A 20,947-nucleotide genomic window follows, 5' to 3' on the forward strand; every position below is an offset into this window, starting at 1 on the left:
GCCCTGGGTCTAGGGGTAGAGTGGCTGGAAGCTGCTCTTGCTGCCTACAGTTGTGTTGCCAGCCTCACCATCCCCTTCCTTGTCTTTTTCTGTGTGTGTCTTTTTTTAATTTTTCATCAGCTGCAGGGAAGCCAAAGGCTCAGAAACTCAAGTGCTCATATTGTGACAAGTCATTCACCAAAAACTTTGACCTGCAGCAGCACATCCGAAGGTAACCGGGCGTGGTGGGGCAGGTGGCCCCTGGGCAGCCCTGGCGGGGAGGTGGGATGGGGAATCCACCGCGGAAGCAGTGCTCCTTTCCCCGCCCCCTTCGCCTGGTGGTGACCAAGGGCCCCACTGGTCTGTCATGGTTCTCAGGCCTTCCGTCCAGCTCAGGGTGATGTTGCCCTTTTCTTCCTCAGTGGGAAGGATCTGTGGAGCCTGCCTGCCATGATAAGGAAGGTCCAAGGTGGGAATGGAGGAGCCGGAATTGACTTGAATGGCTAGAGGGAGGGCTTTGTCAGTGGGAGGCATGCCTCAGCCCTCACTTCTGTAGAAAGGCCTGACCTCGGGGTTAGCGATGCTCTATGAACGGGCCTCTGCAAGTTCTCTGCTCACTCAGTACTAACCATGACACCGCTTGTCCCCAAAACATGCAAGGAGCCCCTCTGGGCCTCAGGTTTTCCATTGTGAAGTGGAGGGGTGGTCTTGTTCGATGTTTCTCATAGAGTGGAACACTGGGACATAAGATGATTTTAGGTGGTTTGTGGATGTGGGTATTGAAAATTTCTGCAAGATATAGTGAGAAAAATTTTTTCAATTTCTTTGAGTCAGAGGAGAAAGCCTCAGTTAGGTGTGGTCTGTCTGTAACACCTCGCACAGTTTTGCTCATCTTTTATAACAGAGAGAAAGAGAAGGAAGGGAGGGAGGGGGAGTGCCCAAAATTCCAGCCATGGCAGGCAATAGCTTCTCTGTGGACCAGGGCCTACCAGCCTATTGAGATGTCTTAGATCACATCATTCCTTCTGGGGGGGCTGCCCTGTGCCTAGGAGAATGCTCAGCAGTATCCCTGACCTCTAACCACGAGATGCCAATAGCCCCTCCTCACTCCTCAGCTGTGGCATCCCAAAATGGCTCCAAACATTTCCAGATGTCCCAGGAGGGAAAATCGATCTCTGTTGAAAACCACTGGTCTACAACCAGTGCTTGTCAGTGGAACTTTCTGCAAAGACGGAGAGACCCCAATAGGCTGTGTCTACAGGGCAGTGGACATATGGCTGCTGAGTACTTGAAATGTGACTGGTATGACTGAGAAACTGAATTTTGGTAACTTTATTTATTTTTGGCCATGCTGGGTTTTTGTTGCTGTGCAGGTGCCCTGGCTTCTCCTTGCAGTGATTTCTCTTGTTGCAGAGCACGGGCTTTCTAGGGTACTCGGGCTTCAGTAGTTGCAGCTCCCGAGCTCGAGAGCACGGGCTCAATAGCTGTGGCACCCGGGCTTAGTTGTTCCGCAGCATGTGGGATCCTCTTAGATCGGGGATCAAACCCGTGTCTCTTGTACTGGCAGGCAGTTCTTTACTACCGAGCCACCAGGGAAGCCTGAGAAACTGAGTTTTTAACTTGATTTTATTTTAATGAATTTAAATTTAAATAGTCCCATATGGTTTATGTCTGCCATAAGGATGATGCGTCTATATATCTTAATAAGGTTGTTTTATGAATAATTTCATTTTTTGTTACTTGTGTTTATGACAAGCGGTTTTACATATATAATAACAACAGGAAGCTTCATTTTTAATTATTTTCAGTTCTTAAAAAGTGCATTGATTTGAAGGAAAGTTTTAAATAGTTGTACAAGTGCTGTGCTGTGACAGCTAGGACGTTTTCTCCTACAAATAACAGAAAATTCTCCACTTAAACAATTATTGTTCAGTCTCTCAGATGTGTCCAACTCTTTGCAACCCCATGGACTGCAGCACACACCGGGCTTCCCTGTCCTTCACCATCTCCCAGAGTTTGCTCAAACTCATGTCCACTGAGTCAGTGATGCCATCCAACCATCTCATCTTCTATCATCCCCTTCTCCTCCTGCCTTCAGTCTTTCCCAGCATCAAGGTCTTTTTGCATCAGGTGGCCAAAGTACTGGAGATTCAGCTTCAGCATCAGTCCTTCCAATGAATATTCAGAGTTGATTTCCTTTAGGATTGACTGGTTTGGTCTCCTTGCTGTCCAAGGGACTCTCAAGAATCTTCTGTAGCACCACAGTTTGAAAGCACCTTGAAACTGTTTTATCTCACAGTTTAAGATGGCCACAGAGAAGGTCCACTCCAGGGCTGGTTGATTCAGCCACTCAGTCTTGTCACTAGGAGCCTGGGGTGTGTCTGTGCTTGCCTGCCTCAGTAAGAGGGCTCGTCCTCACAGTCTCAGGATGGTGGCCCACAGCCTCCAGATGCTCTGCCCAGGGCTTCCTGGTGGTTCTGAGCTCCTGGACTGAGGTCACAGTCCCTACACGTGGGTGCTGACAAGCCTTGTTTTCCGCAGCCACACTGGTGAGAAGCCCTTCCAGTGCATTGCATGTGGCCGCGCCTTTGCCCAGAAGTCTAACGTCAAGAAACACATGCAGACCCACAAGGTGTGGCCTCCAGGACGCAGCGGTGGCACCGTCTCTCGCAACTCTGTGACGGTACAGGTCATGGCTCTGAACCCCAGCAGACAGGAGGATGAGGATAATACAGGTGGGTAGAAGTGACCACTGTACTGGGCAGCGTCTGGCTGGAGCATCCCTGTGCAGCCCTGGGGGTGAGCAGAGCCAGCACAGACAGCTCACGGAGGGGGTGTTCTGTGCAAGCAACATATGCCCCCTTTTCTCTGGCCTGCCAGTAGGAACTGGCCCTACTGTGTTGAGCCATTCTGTGCGTGCCTTCTGAATTCTTGTGAGCTCTAGAGAAGAACCCATTTCTTTCAAAACTCTTGTAATGCCTAGCACCTAGGGTTCAACCATTGAGCAAACATTTATGGAGGCTTACTGTGTGCCAGGGGTCTTCCCAGGTGGCTCAATGGTAAAGAATCTGCCTGCCAAGCAGGGGACTCAGGTTCGATCCCTGAGTTGGGAAGATCCCCTGGAGAAGGAAATGGCAACCCACTCCAGTATTCTTGCCTGAGAAATCCCATGAACAGAGGAGCCTGGTGGGCTATAGTCTGTGGGATCACAAAGAGTTGGATGCATCTTAGCGACTAAACCAGCACCATCACTGTTTGCCAGGCCCCTGGGCCTACAAACTTGAGGTCAGAGGCCCCTGTCCTCAGGGAGAGTGAGGGAGGAACAGCTAAACACATGATTGTACGAGGAGCTGGGCGGCATCGTGAATTCAGCTGGGGGTGGCAGTCAGGGTCGTTAACAACCTCAGAGCTGTCTAGAGTGTCTGAGGGGAAGGCCTGCAAGGGGTGACTTGAGGCAGTGGCTCTTCATCCATCAGAATGTAAGTGTTCAGTAGTTTGGCCCCTGGAATGGCTGTGTCCCTGCACAGCAGCTGAGCATGAATGCAGGGCCTCGGTACCATGTCCCACACTGAGCCCATGGTTGGTGGCAGGTGAATCCAGCAGAGCACAGGGGAGGGGTCCCAGGAGTCCTTCCCGGGTGGCGTGGCCCTCTGCCCTGCCCGTTCCTCTGCCTTTCTCAGTGACTTTCCTCCCTGGCTTTCTCCACAGGGTTGGGCCAGACCCTGTCGAGCGCCCCACAGCCCCAGGCCTTGCCCACAGCCGGCGAGGGAGAGGGGGACAAGCTGGAGGCCAAGCAGGTGGTCCTCATCGATAGCTCCTACCTGTGCCAGTTCTGCCCCAGCAAGTTCAGTACCTACTTCCAGCTCAAGTCCCACATGACCCAGCACAAGAATGAGCAGGTAGGTAAGGGGGTGGGAGCAGGGGAGGGGCACAGCCACTCGAGTCATGAGCCTTGGCTGATGCTGGGGTCTTGAACATGGCCTAGAAAGGGACAGGAGTGGGCCTCGGTTGCTCTGAGCTGCCATGTGACCGTGATGGGCTAAGCTTCCCCCTCCATCCTCCCTGGGTGGTGCCAGCTTTTTGGGCCATTACGGTGGTTGCCTGAGGGAGGAAGTCCACCTCTCAAGGGTCATATAATGAAGGAATCAGACACAGGAAGAATTCTTACCACTTTTGAGAAGATCTAGTGTGTAAAAACCCGCCTATGGGGATTTGAGACTACAGCCTTTTTTTTTTTTCAATTGAAGTGTGATTTACATGCCATAAAATTCACCCGTTTTAAAGTGTACGCTTCAGTAGTTTTTAATCTATTCATAATGTTATACAGCCATCACCCCTGTATTTCTAGAACATTTTTTTTTTGCAGAACTTTTTTATCACCCCAGAAACTTTATACACATTAGTGTTCACTCGCCCCTACTCCCAGACTCAGGCAACCACTAACCCATTTTCTGTCTCTATTGATTTGCCTATTCTGGACATTTGATATTGGAATCATCTAGTATGTGGCCTTTTGAGATAATATTTGCATTCATGTTGTAACATGTATCAGTACTTTATTCCTTTTTATTTTTGGATAATATTTCATTGTATGAATATAGCACATTTTGTGGAGAAGGCAATGGCAACCCACTCCAGTACTCTTGCCTGGAAAGTCCCATGGACGGAGGAGCCTGGTGGGCTGCAGTCCATGGGGTCGCTAGGAGTCGGACACAACTGAGCGACTTCACTTTCATGCATTGGAGAAGGAAATGGCAACCCACTCCAGTGTTCTTGCCTGGAGAATCCCAGGGACAGGGGAGCCTGGTGGGCTGCCGTCTAGGGGGTTGCACAGAGTCAGACACGACTGAAGCAACTTAGCAGCAGCAGCACATTTTGAATATCCTTTTATCAGTTGATAGACATTTAGGTTCTTTCTACTTTTTAGCTATTATGAATAATACTTTAGTGATTGTTGTGTACAAGTTTTTGTATGAACATGTGTTTTCAGTTCTCTTGGGTATAAACCTAAGAGTAGAATTACTAGGTTATATGGTAACTCTATTCAAAGTAATTTTTGTTAGTTATTTTTTCTCCCTATTAAAGTATCATATACCCAATATAGAATTGGGAAATTCAGAAAAGTCTGAAAAATATATACGTTCACATTTACTATTTATGATATGCTAAGTACCCTGCTAGAGGGCTTCCCTGGTGGCTCAACAATACAGAATTTGCCTGCAATGCAGGAGATGCTGGTTGGATTCCTAGGTCAGGAAGATCCCTGGAAAAGGAAATGGCAACGCACTGTGGTCTTCTTGCCTGGGAAATCCCATGGACAGAGGGGCCTGGTGGGCTACAGTCTATGGGGTGGCAGAGTCAGACACAACTTAGGACTGAGTAACAACCCTACTAAGGTTCCTCACATTCAGTACTTTACTTACTTCTCATAGCAACCTTAGAGATATGCATTTTCAGTGTATCCAGATGAAGAAACCGAGGCTCGATCCATCCAGAGTCACACTGCCAGTAAGTAACTGAGGCAGGATTCAAAGCCAGTTCGTTTGACTCCAAACCCCTTGTCATAACCAGCTTACAGTATGTCCTCCAGGAATCCGGCACTCAGTGCAGTATGTTTTGTAGATTTCCTTTCCTTCCTCCTTTTTTTTGACTATGCCACATGGCTTGTGTGTTGTTAATTCTCTGACCAGGGATCGAACTCGTGCCCCTTGCAGTGGAAGCATAGAGTCCCATCACTGAACCCCCAGAGAAGTCCCAACGGCGGCATTCTTTAAATCCCCTATTATTAGACATTTAGGCTATTTCCTGAGTTTTGCTATTACAAACAAAACCATGATGAATATTGTTGTAATCAAATCTTTGTCCACATCTCTTGATTTTTTCCTTATTATAGATTCTTAGCAGAGAGATTGATGGAGTTAAGTTAGACTATCCTTGGGGGGGAAAATCACCAAAAACTTTTATTCAAACTGGCTTAAACAATTAGGAAGTTTGTTATCTCACATAATAAGAAAACCCAAGATGGGGCAACTCAGGCCTGAGACAGTCAGTTGACTCAACCCTGCATCAAGGGCCCTGTGTCTTTCTAATTCTTGTCTCCACAGGGCATGGCCCTGTCCTCTGCTGGTGGTTCACCTGTGGTCCTGTGATGGTGGCCACTTTTTCTAGGCAGAAGACCAGACACAATATTATCCATGAACATAAAGGGGTTACATTAATAATATCTTCTGTATCTTCTTTAAGAGCAAGGAAACCTTGCCCAGAAGCCTTCTGTAGCCTTCTCATTGGTCAGAGCCCATGCACCTGCTCTATCATTTAGAAATGCATTGTTAGACTGCAAATAATAGATAACTGGCTTACTGGTTAGGATTTTTTTCTCTCTCACATCATAAGAGGTCCATAAGTAGGTAGTATTGGGTTTATCTAGTAGGATTCTCCTGGCTTTCTGCTCTGCTATCTTTAGCATGTGGCTTTCATCCTCAAGGCTGCAGAATGGCTGTCACACCTTCAGTCATCACAGCTGTATTCCAATTAGGATAAATGCAAAAAACAGAGGGAACTTCTCCTAGGAAGCTTTTGCCTTTGTGTCCAGGGAGTGATGCCCTCCCCAAAGATTACTGCCTACATACCATTGGCAAGAAATGGTCGCATGACTGACCCTCGATGTAAGGGAGCCAGAGGATCAAGTGTTTTAACTGGGCATCTTGCCACTCTGAGCAAATCAGGGTTCACTTTGTTAGGAAGAAGAAGCCTTCTTCCTTCTTTGTTAGGAAGAAGGGTTGGAATTGTATAGGCAACCCTGAGTGTGTCATGCAACTGCGACTGTTTTACAACCCTATGAGGAAGAGTGTCTGCATGCATTTGTGCTAAGTCACCTCAGTCATGTCCAGCTCTTTGCGACCCTGTGGACTATAGCCTGCCAGGCTCCCTGTCCATGGGATTCTCCAGGCAAGGATATTGGAGTGGGTTGCAATGCCCTCCTCCAAGGGGATCTTCCTAACCCAAGGATCAAACCCTCATCTCTTACAGCTCCTGCTTTGGCAGATGGGTTCTTTACCACTAGTACCACCTGGGAAGCCCCATAAGGAGTGTGTACTACTTATTAATGTATACCTTTTAAAATGTTAAAAGCATATCTTTCATACAAATAACTTAGTGCACTTGAATCAGGATTTTGCTTAATTCATTAATGGGGGAACTGGAAAAATGACAAAGCCGGTCAAAAGATGGTACGGAACACTAATACCTATATCTCTGTGTAACTGTGTCAGTAAAAAAAAGGAATCCTGAAATAAGAAGTTAGATACAAATCTGGTTTATGTCCTTCAGGGCAATAAAACCTCTGGAGTTTAAAAAAAAAAAAACCCTCTGGAGTTATCTTTTCTACATGACAAAAATAATTTACATTGGATCAGTTTTCTACAAGTTAACATTTAACTTTAGAGAGTCTAGGTTCTGATCAGTAATAAACAGTCAAAACAAGTGACATCACCCAGAGAGTGAGATGACCCTTAGCAGCTTAACTGTCTTCACCTAACTGCTTGCCAGGCAGCACTTCCCCAAGTGAGGTCCCCAGCCCAGTAGCTTCAGCATCACCTGGGTGCTTGGCAGGAATGCGCGTGTTCAGGCCACCCAGACCTGCTGCATCAGATTTCCCTGGAAGTGGCCAGTCTGCTACTGTGATGCAGGCTCGAGTTGGAGAGCCACCATTCTCGCATAACATTGAAAGGATGGGATGCCATCTTTTCACATCTTTTCAAGATGTTATCATTCCAAGTTTTGGATAATTTTTTTAAAATATACCCAGTACATATAGTACAAGAGGGTTCCCTTTTCTCCACACCTTTTCCAGAATTTATTGTTTGTATGTTTTTTTGGTGATAGCCATTCTGACCAGTGTGAAGCGGTACTTCATTGTGGTTTTAATTTGTGTTTCTTGGAATCTAGAAAAATGGTGCAGATGAACTTATTTGCAGGGTGGAATATAGACGCAAATGTAGAGAACAGGCTTGTAGACACAACAGGGGAAGAGGAGGGTAGGACAGACCGAGAGGGCAGCACTGACATTTAGACGCTGCCGTGTGTGAAATCGACAGCTAGTGGGAAGCTGCCGTGTGGCACAGGGAGCTCAGCTCGGTGCTCTGTGATGACTTAGGGTATGGCGTGGGGGTGGGGTGGGAGGGAGGCTTCAGAGGGAGGGAACACATGGATATATACGTGTTGACTTAAAAAGAAATGCACAATGTGAGAGTTAAGTTTTATTAGGGGCAAAATGAGGGCAGTTCTGGGAGGCAGCACCTCACATAGCTTTGAGAAGCTGCTCCAAAGAGGCAGGGAGGGAAAGGTCAGTATATATGAGATTTTGGTGAAGAGAGAGTACATGCAATCAAGCACATATTTTTTCCAGAAGATTTCCGCTAGGCTTGTGAAGCTTTTGCTAGTCACGAGGAACAGTCATCACCATGAAGGATTTTAGTGCTTTTTTAGATATAGGGAGATACAAGAATTAGGCTCATAAAATCAGCTCCTAAAAATACCTGAAGACCTGTCATACTAGTTTTTCCTCGAGCACAGAGTGCCTCATTTCTGCTTTCCACCCTGAACTCCTTTCAGGGGGTGGGTCAGCTGTAGCAGCATGTGATTTAATCCTTGTAGAGGTAGATGGCAAGTGCCCATGGCAAGTGGCAATTTGTGGTTGACATGCATATAGCCGATTCACATTGTGCTACAGCAGAAATGAATACAGCATTGTAGCAATTACGCTCCAGTTAAACAATAAATAAATTTTAAAAAATAATATGTATGGCAGAAGCCAATACAATATTGTAATTATCCTTCAATTAAAAATAAATGAATGAAGAAAAAATAATAATAAACCCAGGGCTCCTGCAGCAGGGGAGCAGGGGAACAGCAGTTGGGTCTTCCGTGAGCAGTGTTAGAGGTGGACACCACAGGGCAGGGGACCACAGTGGAGGCGGCTGTCTAGCCTGCCCTCACCTGCCCTGCCTCTTCCCCCAAGGTGTACAAATGTGTGGTCAAGAGCTGTGCGCAGACCTTCCCGAAGCTGGACACGTTCCTAGAGCACATCAAGAGCCATCAGGAGGAGCTGAGCTACCGCTGCCACCTCTGTGGCAAGGACTTCCCCTCGCTGTACGACCTGGGCGTGCATCAGTACTCACACAGCCTCCTGCCACAGCACAGCCCCAAGAAGGACAGCGCCGTCTACAAGTATGTGATTCCCCTTCCCCCTCCCCATAGGAAGCCCGGGGGTCCATTCCCTTCGTGGTGCCAACTGCTCAGGTCCAGTGGGACATCTCAAAGGGGAATCTGAGGCTTCAGGGTCCAGCCTGGGGGAGTGGGTTGTGTGCCTTGGCACTGAGCGGGGGGAAAATGTGGCCCTTCCTTGTATCATTCTTCAGCTTGGCAGACATGCAACCTTAAAAACAAAAAGTCTTAAAAAGGGAAGCCAATTTTTCCTTGTTCATAGTGGAAAAAAGATTTGTTTTTCCCTAAAGTAAAATATTATGAAAATAGTATTTTGTCTGATAATCTACACAATTTAGATTACACTTAGAATGGTACACTGATCTTTTTTTTTTTGGCTGCACTTGGTCTTGGTTGCCGAGCACAGGCTTTCTCTAGTTGTGGCAAGCGGGGGCTACTCGCTAGTTGCGTTGTTCGAGCTTCTCATTGTGGTGGTTTTTCTTGTTGCAGAGCGTGGGCTCTGGGGTGCGGGCTTCAATAGTTGTGGCTCATGGGCCTAGTTGTCCCATGGCATATGGGAGCTTCCTGGACCAAGAATTGAACCTGAGTCCCTGCATTCATCGGCAGATGGATTCTTAACCACAAGACCATCAGGGAAATCCTACATTGATTCTTAAAAAACGCACAAGTGTGTATTTGAAAGCAAAAATCATAAAAATAAGATTGGTATGTTTTATAATCTATAGAATTTAGGTTTAAGTTGGAGCTATATGCTGATTCTTAGAGTGGGACAAGGAATGAATTAAATGTGTATTTTATTGGGGGTAATTTTTCTGACAACCCTTTACATGGCTGTAATCTTCTGTTTCAGTCATAAAGAAGGTCCCTTTAGCAGAAATGATGAAGGGCTCCCTCTGTTTTGCCATATGCTTTTAGTCCTTAGAACTTCCGATCATTCTCTTTGGATCCATTGATCTTGTAATTCTCCTTGTCATTCTTGTTGGAGCTACTGAGCCTGTGTTCATCCTTGTAGAATCTCCCTTCCTCGAGAGCTTTCTGGCTCCTCCTCCAGAATCCCATTTGCTGATGGTATTGTCTAGCATCACTTCCATGATTTGGAGGAACCCCTCACTGTTGCTCTCCATTCATTTTGCTGTGCATTAGCCTTATGTCATTTGGGAGCAGCTGCCTCACAAAACCTAGCACATGGGGATAGGTATTAGTGGGGAGAAAAAATAGAGGAGTTTTTGTCCAGGGATGACTTCTAGTTCATTAGTGAATATTTTCATGTTAGAATAATTTTGCTTCTCCGTGCAGACTTATATCTGCAGGGAGTTGGCTGATGACCTCTGTTAATGCACACCCCCAACCCTGGCCCACCTCTAGCTCCTGGGTGAGGTTTCTGGGGTTCAGAAATAAGTAAACAGACTTTGAGCCTAGAATGCATGGACTGCTTAGGGAGACAGGAGTGTATGTATTCTTACTGTATGCTGTGATAAAATGCTGTCATAGACATATATACCCACGGTAAGAGGTAGGGCAAGGGACAGTATCCCAGGAGCAATGATATCTGAACTGAGTTTTGAAGGATGAATAGGAATTTGCCAGGTAGACAGTGGATGGCCAGGAGTACCTTCCTAACAGGAGGAACAGCAACTGTAAAGATAGGAAATAAAATAGCAAGTGGTTTAGAATGCCTATTCTGTAGAATGAAAGTGGGAGGAGATGTTTAGATGGGGCCTGGGAGAAAAAGTGGGGGCCAGGGCCTGAGGATCTTGTAGAAATCACAGGAGCTTTAAGAAGCTGGCAGGGGGACTGGGCTCAAGAAATGGGGTAGAGGGCATCTGACCCTCGGGGATTGGGAAATGGGGCCCCAGAGGCAGGAAAGCCAGGTGAACTCTGACCAGCTAAGGGGTGATTTCTGGATAACGATGAGTAATTCCCATTTGTAGAGAGCATTTGCTTTTGCCCTTCCAGTCTGTGGAATTTCAAGTCCCTGTAGCTGTGTGGCTCTCTGGAGTGAGATGCCAAGTAAAAAGAAGTGAGTACCTGCAAGGTGCCTTGACCTGACTTAGGGACATTGAGCCCTGCCTTCCTGGGATGTAGGTGGTATCAGTCAGTTCAGGTGGCTATAACAAAATATTAGAGTCACGTGAGAGAGAGAGGGTGCCTTTCTCTCTGGTCTTTTGTTTTCTTTCTTTCCTTCTTTAGCTGCATTGGGTCCTGGTTGTGGCTCTCAGAATCTTGTTGCAGCTTGAGGGTTCTTCGTAGTGCCGTGGAGGCTTCTCTCTAGTAGTGGTGTGGGCTTCTCTCTGGTTGTGGCATGTGGGCTCCAGAGCACGTGGGCTCGGTAGTTGCAGTGCATGGGCTTAATTGCCCCTCAGCATGTGGGATCTTAGTTCCTTGACCAGGGATTAAACCCACATTCCCCGTGTTGGAAGGCAGATTCTTAACCTCTGGACCACCAAGGAAGTCCCTGCTCTTTTCCTATAGGGGCACTAATCTCATCTGGAGGCTCTCACTCTCATGATCTCACCTAGACCTAAGCACCTCCCAGAGGCTCCATCTGCAAATACCATTACATTGGGGATCAGGACTTCACCATATGGATTTTGGAGGAACCTAGTTCAGCTCATAGCTGTGGTATTCTCCCCATTGCAAAGATGAGGACACTGAGGCTCAGAGAGGAGACGTTAGCATTCCATTATACATGGATAGGCTGTAATTTATTTAACATGTCCCGTACTACAGGTTAATTGGGTCATTTCCAGTTTATCATTATTATAAACAACATTACAGGGAACAACTTTGCACCTATATCTTTGCTCATGTGTAAATAAGTTCCTAGAAGTAATTTTGCAGATCAGAGATCAAAGAAGGGTTTACAAAAGATTAATTACTACCTGAAAAAATAAATTTATGTGCATACAATGCGGTATTTTAAAACTACAGAAGCACATAGAATGATAAGGAATTCCCTATCCATCCTGACCCACTTCCGCATCCCACAGGCAATTGCTTTGAAGAAGTGTTTTTTTTAAACTTACTTTGAGGGACCTTCCCTGGTGTTCCAGTGGCTCAAAGCCCGAGCTCCCAATGCAGGGGCTCCAGTCCTTGGTCAGGGAACTAGATCTGATATGCCATAACTAGAGATCCCGCATGCTGCAACTAAGACCCATTGCAGCCAAATAAATAAATAATATTTTTAAAAAAACCTTACTTCGACATAATCTCAGACTTCTAAAAAAGTTATATGAATAGTACAAAGAATTCCCATACATATCCTTCACCCACATTTCCCAGGTATTACAATACTAACCACACTGGCTGTGTCATATTCTGAGCTTTTTGAGAATAATTTGCAGGCACCATGCTCCTTTACCTTTTCTCTTTAGTGTGTATTTTCTAAAAACAAGGATAACCTCTTCCATAAAAGCATAGTGTAGTTATCAAAATCAGGAAGTTAAATCAATACAATTCTGTTACCGCATTTATAGACCTTATGCAGAAATTTCCAATGGTTCCAATAGCATCTTTTATAGATGAAGAAAAAACTTTTTTCTGGTCCCAGGGTCCAATCCAGGATCACACATTGCATTCGGTTGTCCTTGTCTCTTCAGTCCCCTTTTTGCTGAAACAGTTCTTTCTGTCTTTGTCTTTCATGACCTTAGTATTTTGAGAGAGTAGAAGCCAAGTATTTTGTAGAATGCACTCAGTTTGGATTTGTCTGATTTGACCTCAGGGTTGGTTCAGGATTGACACTTTTGGCAGGAGCATCACGAAGTGACGTTGTGTCTTTCTCAGCACATTATATCAGGAGACACATGACATGGGTTTTCCCTATTGCTGGGCGTGTTACCTTGCATGATTTAGTTAGGGTGGCATTTCTGGCAGGGAGTTTTCATTTTAATGGTCTTGCAAAACTGCCTCCCCTGCAAACCTGTGCCTCCTGCCACCAGAGCCTGAGCCATTCCCGTCTTTCTCCCACCAGCTCACAAAGTCTCTGGTAGCACGGCTCCCACCCCACCCCCTCCTTCTTTCTTGCCATCTGTAGGCATTTAGCTTGTGGTTTTCAGGGGGTGGCCCTAGGGGGAGTCCCCTGGGCCCACCACAGGTGCAGCCTGCCCGTGGGTTTCCCACCATGGCCCTGGTGTACAGATGGCAGGGCCCACAGTTCTGTTTTTAGCATGAATTGTCCACCTGCCTCTAGCTTTCCTCATTGGTACTGCATTGTAAATGGGCCCAATTGCTGGCCAGTGTTTTCATGGTGGGAAGACAGTGGGGTCTTTTCTTTAGTGTGGCTTGTGGCCTGAAACTGCTGTTTTGTGGGTATGTTAACCAGTGATGGTGGAGGAGGGGTGTGGCTGGTTACCTCCAGCCCCGTGCATGCTCTCTCACTCTCTGCTCCTCCCCATTTAGGTGTGTCAAATGTGTCAACAAGTACTCCACACCTGAGGCACTGGAGCATCACCTGCAGACTGCCACACACAACTTCCCCTGCCCGCACTGCCAAAAGGTGAGGACCCCTGCCCTTTCTGGCGAGACAAAAGTAGGGGGCAAGAGGTGATGGAGTGAAGACCCCACTGTCTCCTCCTCTCCTGCCTCATCACATGCAGGCTGAGCTTGGGGTTGTCTCTGCAGACAGCACTTCTTGAGGAGTGAGAGCTCTACCTTGCCAGTCTTACCAATTGGTCACCTACCCTGGCTGGCCTGGGGTTGCTACTGGGGCTAGGCGGGCCGGCCAGGCTGTGGAGTGAGGACTCTCTTGGGCCCAGGCCCAGCATGCAAACAGCAGCCTCCAACTTCCTGACGTCTTATTATCCTGGTTATTACCAGTTCCTTTTCAACAGTGGATCTGGAATCTCTCACTAAAGCCTGGCCCTTCACACCCATCAAAAATCCAGTCAGGGTTCCATTTTTCACTTTTCCCCAAAACATAATTTTTGTAAAGTTTGTTTGAATCAGGTCCATATATTGTGATTGATTCTGTTAATCTACAGATTCCACCATCAATGCTTTTTTTTTTTTCCTTTTAATGTGTTTGTTGAAGAAGCTGGGCCTTTGGTCCTGTGGAGTTTCCTAAAGTCTGGATTTTCCTGATTGCACCCCCTGGTGTGTCTAACTGGTTTCTTTGTTCTTCTCATTTTCTTACCACCTTACATGGCAGATTTCCTAGGACAGACAGTTCTGGTTTCACTTCGGCCTCATTGTAGATGTTTCTAATTTTACAGCCTAATTTGGGGATTTGGAATTTGTGGTCCGAATAAAAGGTATCATGAATTAGCAAGAACCCTGTGCCAGATGTGGTTCTGAGCATTCTATCTGAAACTGACTCATTTAACCCTAGGAGGCTGGCATACTATTTTGCAGACAGGGAAACTAAGGCACTGAAAGATCATCCAGCTAGGAGATAATGGAGTGAGTAAGTAATTAGGTCTGTGTCCTTGACCACGTATCTGTATCAGATGAATGAAAAAATGAATGAGTGCCCTTCCTATACCTGGGGAGGAAGGAGAATTTGGCTTCTGTGTTTTCTGGCTTTTTATTACCTTTCCATTTATTTCTTCTGTTACGTGTTCGTTTCTTCATTCATTCCTCTGCTTGTCAGTCATTTAACTCAGGCCCTGTGCTGGGAAATGAGAGCTCCTCTCTGCCCTCTGGAAGATCTCATGTGAGCAAAGCGCTGTTATTCAAATAGGTTAGATGCTAACTTTAAAAGTGTGGGTGGACTTTCAAGGCATTGAATGTGTGGCATTGAGAAGTCACGGAGAGCTTCATGGAAGCAGTGACCTGAGTTGGGTCTTAAAGGATGAGTAGAAGTTTGTCCTGCTAAGAGAGAAAGTCTCTCTGGGTGGAAACAACAGCCTGGGCAGAAGCTCAGAGCCAGCCTGTCTTGACTGGTCTTATGGGTGAGTAGTGGGAGCCATGAGCTTCTGATGACTGAGCTGGGCACTGTGAGCCTTGACCCCTAGTGGGCAGAAAGAATGGTGTTTCCATAAGAGCTGGTAATGAGGGGCCCCTTGAGCTCGTAATGTGGTGCGGGTGGTGAGTCAGACCTGACGCCGACTCCTTTGTCCTGCCAGGTATTTCCTTGTGAGCGGTACCTGCGGCGTCATCTGCCCACCCACGGCAGTGGGGGCAGGTTCAAGTGCCAGGTGTGTAAGAAGTTCTTCCGGCGGGAGCACTACCTCAAGCTGCATGCTCACATCCACTCAGGTGGGTACCCCCCCCCACCCCCGGCAACTTCTGCTCAATCCCCAACTCCCTCCCCTAGACACCCTCTCAGCTCCCCTTTCCGTCCCCTTCTGGCCTTCCTTCCCAGCTCCTTCAGCCTGTTTCCTCAGCATCCTCCTGCCCACCCCCTTCCTCCTCTCCCATCTCCTTCCTGGCCCCCTACCCATCTGCCATCTCAGGGGAACAAGATGTTCCCACCAACACTGCAGTAGAGACGAGCCTCTGGAGGCTGGTGGATGGACTCCTGGCTCTGCCTCCAGGAATCATCCCCTTGAGACCATTCTGAGCCCCAGAGACTGGGCCCACTGTTCTCGATACAGAATTCCTTCCCACACCTTAACCTTTTTAATGGCTGCAGACCGTTCCATTATAATCAGAATTACCTCAGTCATTGGATTGGCATATTTCAAAAGTACTTATTCATCTTAGAGAGGAGGACAGAGAGGAAATAATGGCAGGAAATAAAACAGCCCAATCATAGACCTTTTCCAAAGGGCAGGTTGTGACCCCCGACCCCTGTCAGATGAGAGCTGCTCTCCATGCCCCACCCCCACCAGCCCCACCCGTGGAATCTGCAGCAGATGATTTGGTGTGACTCAAGTGGGCTTCGGGCCATACTGCTGAGCTATGGAATCTTAGTTCCCCCAAACACTAAGTGTACACCATGAACCTCAGTTTTCTCATCAAGGACTTACCTTATGGTTTGTTGTAAGGATTCAATCAGATAAGATGTAATTGCCCCCTCCTGTGGGCTTCCCTTGTGACTCAGCTAGTAAAGAATCCGCCTGCAATGCAGGAGACCTGGGTTCGATCTCTGGGTTGGGAAGATCCCCTGGAGAAGGGAAAAGGCTACCCACTCCAGTATTCTGGCCTGGAGAAGTCCATGGAGTCGCAAAGAGTTGGACATGACTGAGCGACTTTCACTTTCATTTTTCACCTTCCCCCTTCCCTTATGGTGGACCCCATTTCAGTAAACGTCATGACTGTCCACCTGGTCACCCGTGCCTCAGGCTCATCCTTGACTCTCTTCCTCTCCTGCCCCACAGCCAGTCCATAGGCAAGGGCTGCCAGTTCTGCTTTCTCAGCATCACTAGTACTTGGCCACTTCCCATTTCTTGTACCAGCCTCCTTCCTGCCTGAGCCCACACCGCCTTCAGTCTGCTCTCCTCTGCAGTCAGATCCTGGCCCTCCTCCGCTCGGCCCTGCTGTGGCTTCTCATTCGGCTCAGAGTAGAAACCTTGGCTTTCAGGCCCTCCCTGTCAGGCCTGGCTGCCTTGCCCACTTCCTCTTCTGCCTCATGTTCCCTTCCATGCTCCTTGCACTTTGTTCCTGAGACACACCCAGCACCCTGCCTCTCCTCCTGGACTCACTCCCAGTGTCTGCCAGGCTCACTCCTTCACCACCTCAGGGCTCACCTCAGGTGTTGCCTCATCGGAGAGGCCTTTCCTGCCCCTCCTAACTGAAGCAGCCCCCTCGTCTCCTTGGCAAAGCAAAGTCCTGAGGAAGGAGAGAGAGGTCTTCCCCAGGCCACCTCTCTAAAGGAGTTGCTGCTGTCTGGTGGGGACCCCTGTGCCCCAAATTCAGACTACCTCTCAGGGCACTCTGGGCCCCCCCAACGGGGTTTCCTCCTGCAGGTGAGAAGCCCTACAAATGCTCAGTGTGTGAGTCCGCATTCAACCGTAAGGACAAACTGAAGAGACACATGTTGATCCATGAGCCATTCAAGAAATACAAATGCCCCTTCTCGTGAGTAGAGACGACCCTGGGTAGGAGGGGCAGCTTTACCAGCTGTGGGGTAGAAGAGGGCCGGGGCTGAGGGCGTAAGGCCCACTCACCTTTTGTCCTGTCCCGGGTCCTGCCTGGCTGCCTCACTTCCCACTCTGCTTCCTTGCCCAGCCCCCAGGGTAGATGAGGGCTAGCAGAGTGGCCAACAGGAGAGTCCTGGGCTTAGCACACTCCCCTGACCAGCGTTTTGGGTTCTAGGACACACACGGGCTGCAGTAAGGAGTTCAATCGGCCAGATAAGCTGAAGGCTCATATCCTCTCTCACTCTGGTAAGTTGCTCCTGCACCTGCTGGGAAAGTCTGGTTCAGCTCGAGCCCCCTGGGCAGGAGCCTGGAAAGAACAGGCATGTCTCATGAGACTTAGTATCCCTGCCTGACACCTTCTAGCCAGCAGACTCTTGCTCCCAGGAGCCCCCCCCTACATTTGGGTCCTCAGGGTGCACAGAGGTGAGTCAGCCACAACCTCCAGGTGGAGAAGGAAGCTGACTCATGAGATGACTGTATCAGAGAAGCACCCACTGTGACAGAGATGGGGTCATATGGGAGGGAGATCCGATTCTGAGTGGGTCCAAGATAAGGCCCGGAGAAGGCAATGGCACCCCACTCCAGTACTCTTGCCTGGAAAATCCCATGGATGGAGGAGCCTGGTGGGCTGCAGTCTATGGGGTCACTAACAGTCAGATACGACTGGTGACTCCACTTTCACTTTTCACTTTCATGCATTGTAGAAGGAAATGGCAACCCACTCCAGTGTTCTTGCCTGGAGAATCCCAGGGACGGTGGAGCCTGGTGGCTGCTGTCTATGGGGTCGCACTGAAGTGACTTAGCAGCAAGATAAGGCCAGAGGGGTTTCTTGGTCCCCTTGGCAGAGAAGGACAGCTGGGATGTGGAGTAGGGGTCTGCACATCACTCCTCAGTTTCCAAGGGGCTCCACGGAGCTCCCCCCAAGATTGCTGCTTCCCTGGAGCAGCTTGGCTGGCTTCCCACATCCAGGTACCATTTGGTCTGGAACACGATTTCTCAGTGTCAGCACTATTGATATTTTGGATAATTCTTTGTCATGGATATCTGCCCTGGGCACTGTAGATTGTTTAGCAGCATTTCTGCCTCCAGGGCACAAGCCAAGAAATCCCTGGGTAGTAAAGTCACCCCTGATGAACAGCCACTGGTTTCCAGAAAGGATCTAGTTTGAAATCTGGGAGAGTAGATTGGGGACTTGGAGACTAAGAGCCTAGGTTGGATTCTTGGCATTACCACTGTCCTGCTGGGTGACCTCAGGCAAGTTTCTGCCCCCTCTCTGAGCCGGCATTCCAGGGAAACTGAGGGGGCCATGGCACAAGCTGTGTGTGGGATGGAGTTGACTTCACAGTGGACATGGAGGCACCAGTGATTCACCCAGTGAGTGATAACTGAGAATCTACCACATGTCAGGCACTGGGGGTGTCATGAGGGAGTCAGGCAGAGCCCCACCCCACTCTCCTGGGAAGCTTAGCATGTAGTGGCAGAGATAAAAAATGAACAGCAAACAAATAAGTATATTACACTAAAATATGCTGAGTTCAAAGATGGAAATAAGCAGAGTGAGAGGGCAGAGAGTAAAAGAGAAGTGGGTGTCAGGGAGGACTTCTCGGAGGAGGTGACAGAAAAGCTGAGTCTGAGAGATGAAAATAGCCGGGAAATGGCTTCCAGTGGGGAGCAGCAGGGGTGAAGCCTTGAGGCAGGGAAGAGACTGGGGAGTGCTTGAGATGAGGAACAGTGGGCAGGGGGCCTAGAGCTCAGAGAGCAAGTGAGAGGAGGGGAAGGGGCTGAGAGGAGAAGGGGGTGGTCATCCACACGCGGCTCCGTGGGAAACTTGGGGAATCACTGGAGGGAGTGTCATGGAGGAGTTTTACCAAGACCTCTCTAGAAGCCCTGTGGGGAGTGGTGTGAGGGGGCCAGGGTGAGGCAGGCCAGCCAGAGAGGGGAGATGATGGCCACCTGGCAACGTTAGCCGCGGTGTGGAGGCTGAGCTTGCTGTTCCAGGCAGAGGGAAAGAGCGCGTGGAGAGGCCCAGAGGCAGGAGGCCAGCACAGGCGAAGTGGCTGGGGGAAGGCGGGAGATGAAACTGGTGGGAGCAGGGCCCAGGTCACACCCCTGCTCACAGGGCAAGCTGAGGAACTGGGTTTTACTCCCAAGTGCCAAGGCAGCCGTGTAGGGTGAAGGGTCTGGGCGCCTCTCACGGCCTTCCCTTCTCTCCGCAGGCATGAAGCTCCACAAATGCGCCCTGTGCAGCAAGTCCTTCAGCCGCCGCGCCCACCTCGCCGAGCACCAGCGTGCCCACACGGGCAACTACAAGTTCCGCTGCGCTGGCTGCGCCAAGGGCTTTTCCCGCCACAAATACCTCAAGGACCACCGCTGCCGCCTCGGCCCCCAAAAGGACAAGGACCTGCAAGCCCGGCGGCCCCCCCGGAGGCGGGCAGCCCCCCGCAGCGGCAGCGGCGGTGGGCACAAGGTGGTGACCCCCCTGCCTGGCCCGCTCGGGCTGGAGGAGCTGAAGGACACAGGGGCCGGGCCCGTGCCTGAGGCCGCCCCAGGCAAGCCGCCCTTCTCAGAGCCAGAGGCCGTGCTGTCCATCGTAGTGGGGGGCACGGTAGGGGGCGAACCTGAGCTGGTAGTGCCTGGGCATGCTGAGGGCCTGGGCTCCAACCTGGCGCTGGCGGAGCTGCAGGCAGGGGCTGAGGGCTCGTGTGCCATGCTCGCTGTGCCTGTCTACATCCAGGCCTCAGAGTGATGGGCCCATGGTGTTTGCTCCTGCGTCCTGCCTGATGCTCATCTTTAGGTCCAGAGCCCCTGGGAGCACACCAGAGAGCCTTCCCCGTGGAAGTGAGCCATTGGTCAAAATCCTTTTGGAACGTCATCTGTAAACCCTGGCCCAAGGCCGCCTTGCTGTGTTCCCTGTCCTGCTGGGAAGCCCTGCACCATTCTGGGAACCGAGGCAGCTGAGCCTGAGCGGCCCAGGGTCTGGCGGGTCCAGGCTGGTGGTCGGGCTGCCTAAGAGGGAAGACAGGGCCGCCCCATCCACCCTTCCTCTAGGCTGCCAGGGGGCAGCCTCTAACTAAGCTGCTGAGGCCTGAGATGGTTAGAGCCCTTATCTGTTGAACCTTTTCACATGCAGTTCCTCCCAGCATCCCCAGATGACTGTAATGTAGGCATGTAGGAGGCACTCAAGTGTCATGGTTGGAGTGGAGCTATCAGCCAGATCTGGCTTCAGATCCAAGCACTGACACTTACTTGCTGTGTGACCTTGGGTAAGTCACTTCCCCTCTCTGAGCCCCGCATTCTGTATCTGTACAGTGGGGCTTATGACAGTACTACCTCATAGGGCTGTCATCAGGATCCAGTATGATGAAGTGTGCAAAGAATTTGGCATAGTGCTCAGCACTGAACAAGTGCTCAATAAATGTTTTTTGTATCAAAAATGACTCAGGCCCTACCTTTGGCAGTTTCTTTCTTAGCCCCTAGGTGGCAGCAGTGCCCCCTCCAAAGCATGTGGGGGCTGAGGGGTCCCTTGGCTCCTCTCTCACAACTATCCTGCCCCAATAGCCACAGAGAGGTTTGATGCATACAGAACAGTTATTTTAGATCATGACCCATGGAAACCCCCTGAGGAAGGAGTTTATAACTCATTTTTGAAAATGCAGAATCCTGGGTTTTAGCCTAAAACCCTCTGCGATCAGAAACTCTAACCAGAGCCAGAGGACCATCTC

At 49.2% G+C, this 20,947-nt stretch overlaps 1 protein-coding gene and 1 non-coding gene across 8 annotated transcripts in view; both read left to right on the plus strand.

Annotated features, from left to right (window-relative positions):
* ZNF341 (zinc finger protein 341) overlaps positions 1–20,662 on the plus strand; it is a 40,519-nt gene extending 19,857 nt beyond the window's left edge. For all 7 annotated transcript variants that reach the window (XM_027977092.2, XM_027977093.2, XM_042230329.1 and 4 more), the window contains 9 exons: positions 121–211; positions 2,521–2,714; positions 3,688–3,878; positions 8,999–9,207; positions 13,603–13,699; positions 15,267–15,399; positions 17,052–17,163; positions 17,401–17,471; positions 19,442–20,662. In XM_027977092.2, the coding sequence (XP_027832893.2) occupies positions 121–211; positions 2,521–2,714; positions 3,688–3,878; positions 8,999–9,207; positions 13,603–13,699; positions 15,267–15,399; positions 17,052–17,163; positions 17,401–17,471; positions 19,442–19,971 (1,628 nt within the window). In that variant the 3' untranslated portion in view covers positions 19,972–20,662. The remainder of the gene's footprint in view (positions 1–120; positions 212–2,520; positions 2,715–3,687; positions 3,879–8,998; positions 9,208–13,602; positions 13,700–15,266; positions 15,400–17,051; positions 17,164–17,400; positions 17,472–19,441) is intronic.
* TRNAG-GCC (transfer RNA glycine (anticodon GCC)) lies at positions 3,022–3,092 on the plus strand. Its single transcript has one exon. It is a non-coding gene; the product is annotated as a tRNA-Gly (tRNA).
* Positions 20,663–20,947: the final 285 nt, after the last annotated feature.

This window comes from Ovis aries, chromosome 13, assembly GCF_016772045.2.
Source record: "Ovis aries strain OAR_USU_Benz2616 breed Rambouillet chromosome 13, ARS-UI_Ramb_v3.0, whole genome shotgun sequence".
Taxonomy (NCBI): Eukaryota; Metazoa; Chordata; class Mammalia; order Artiodactyla; family Bovidae; genus Ovis; species Ovis aries.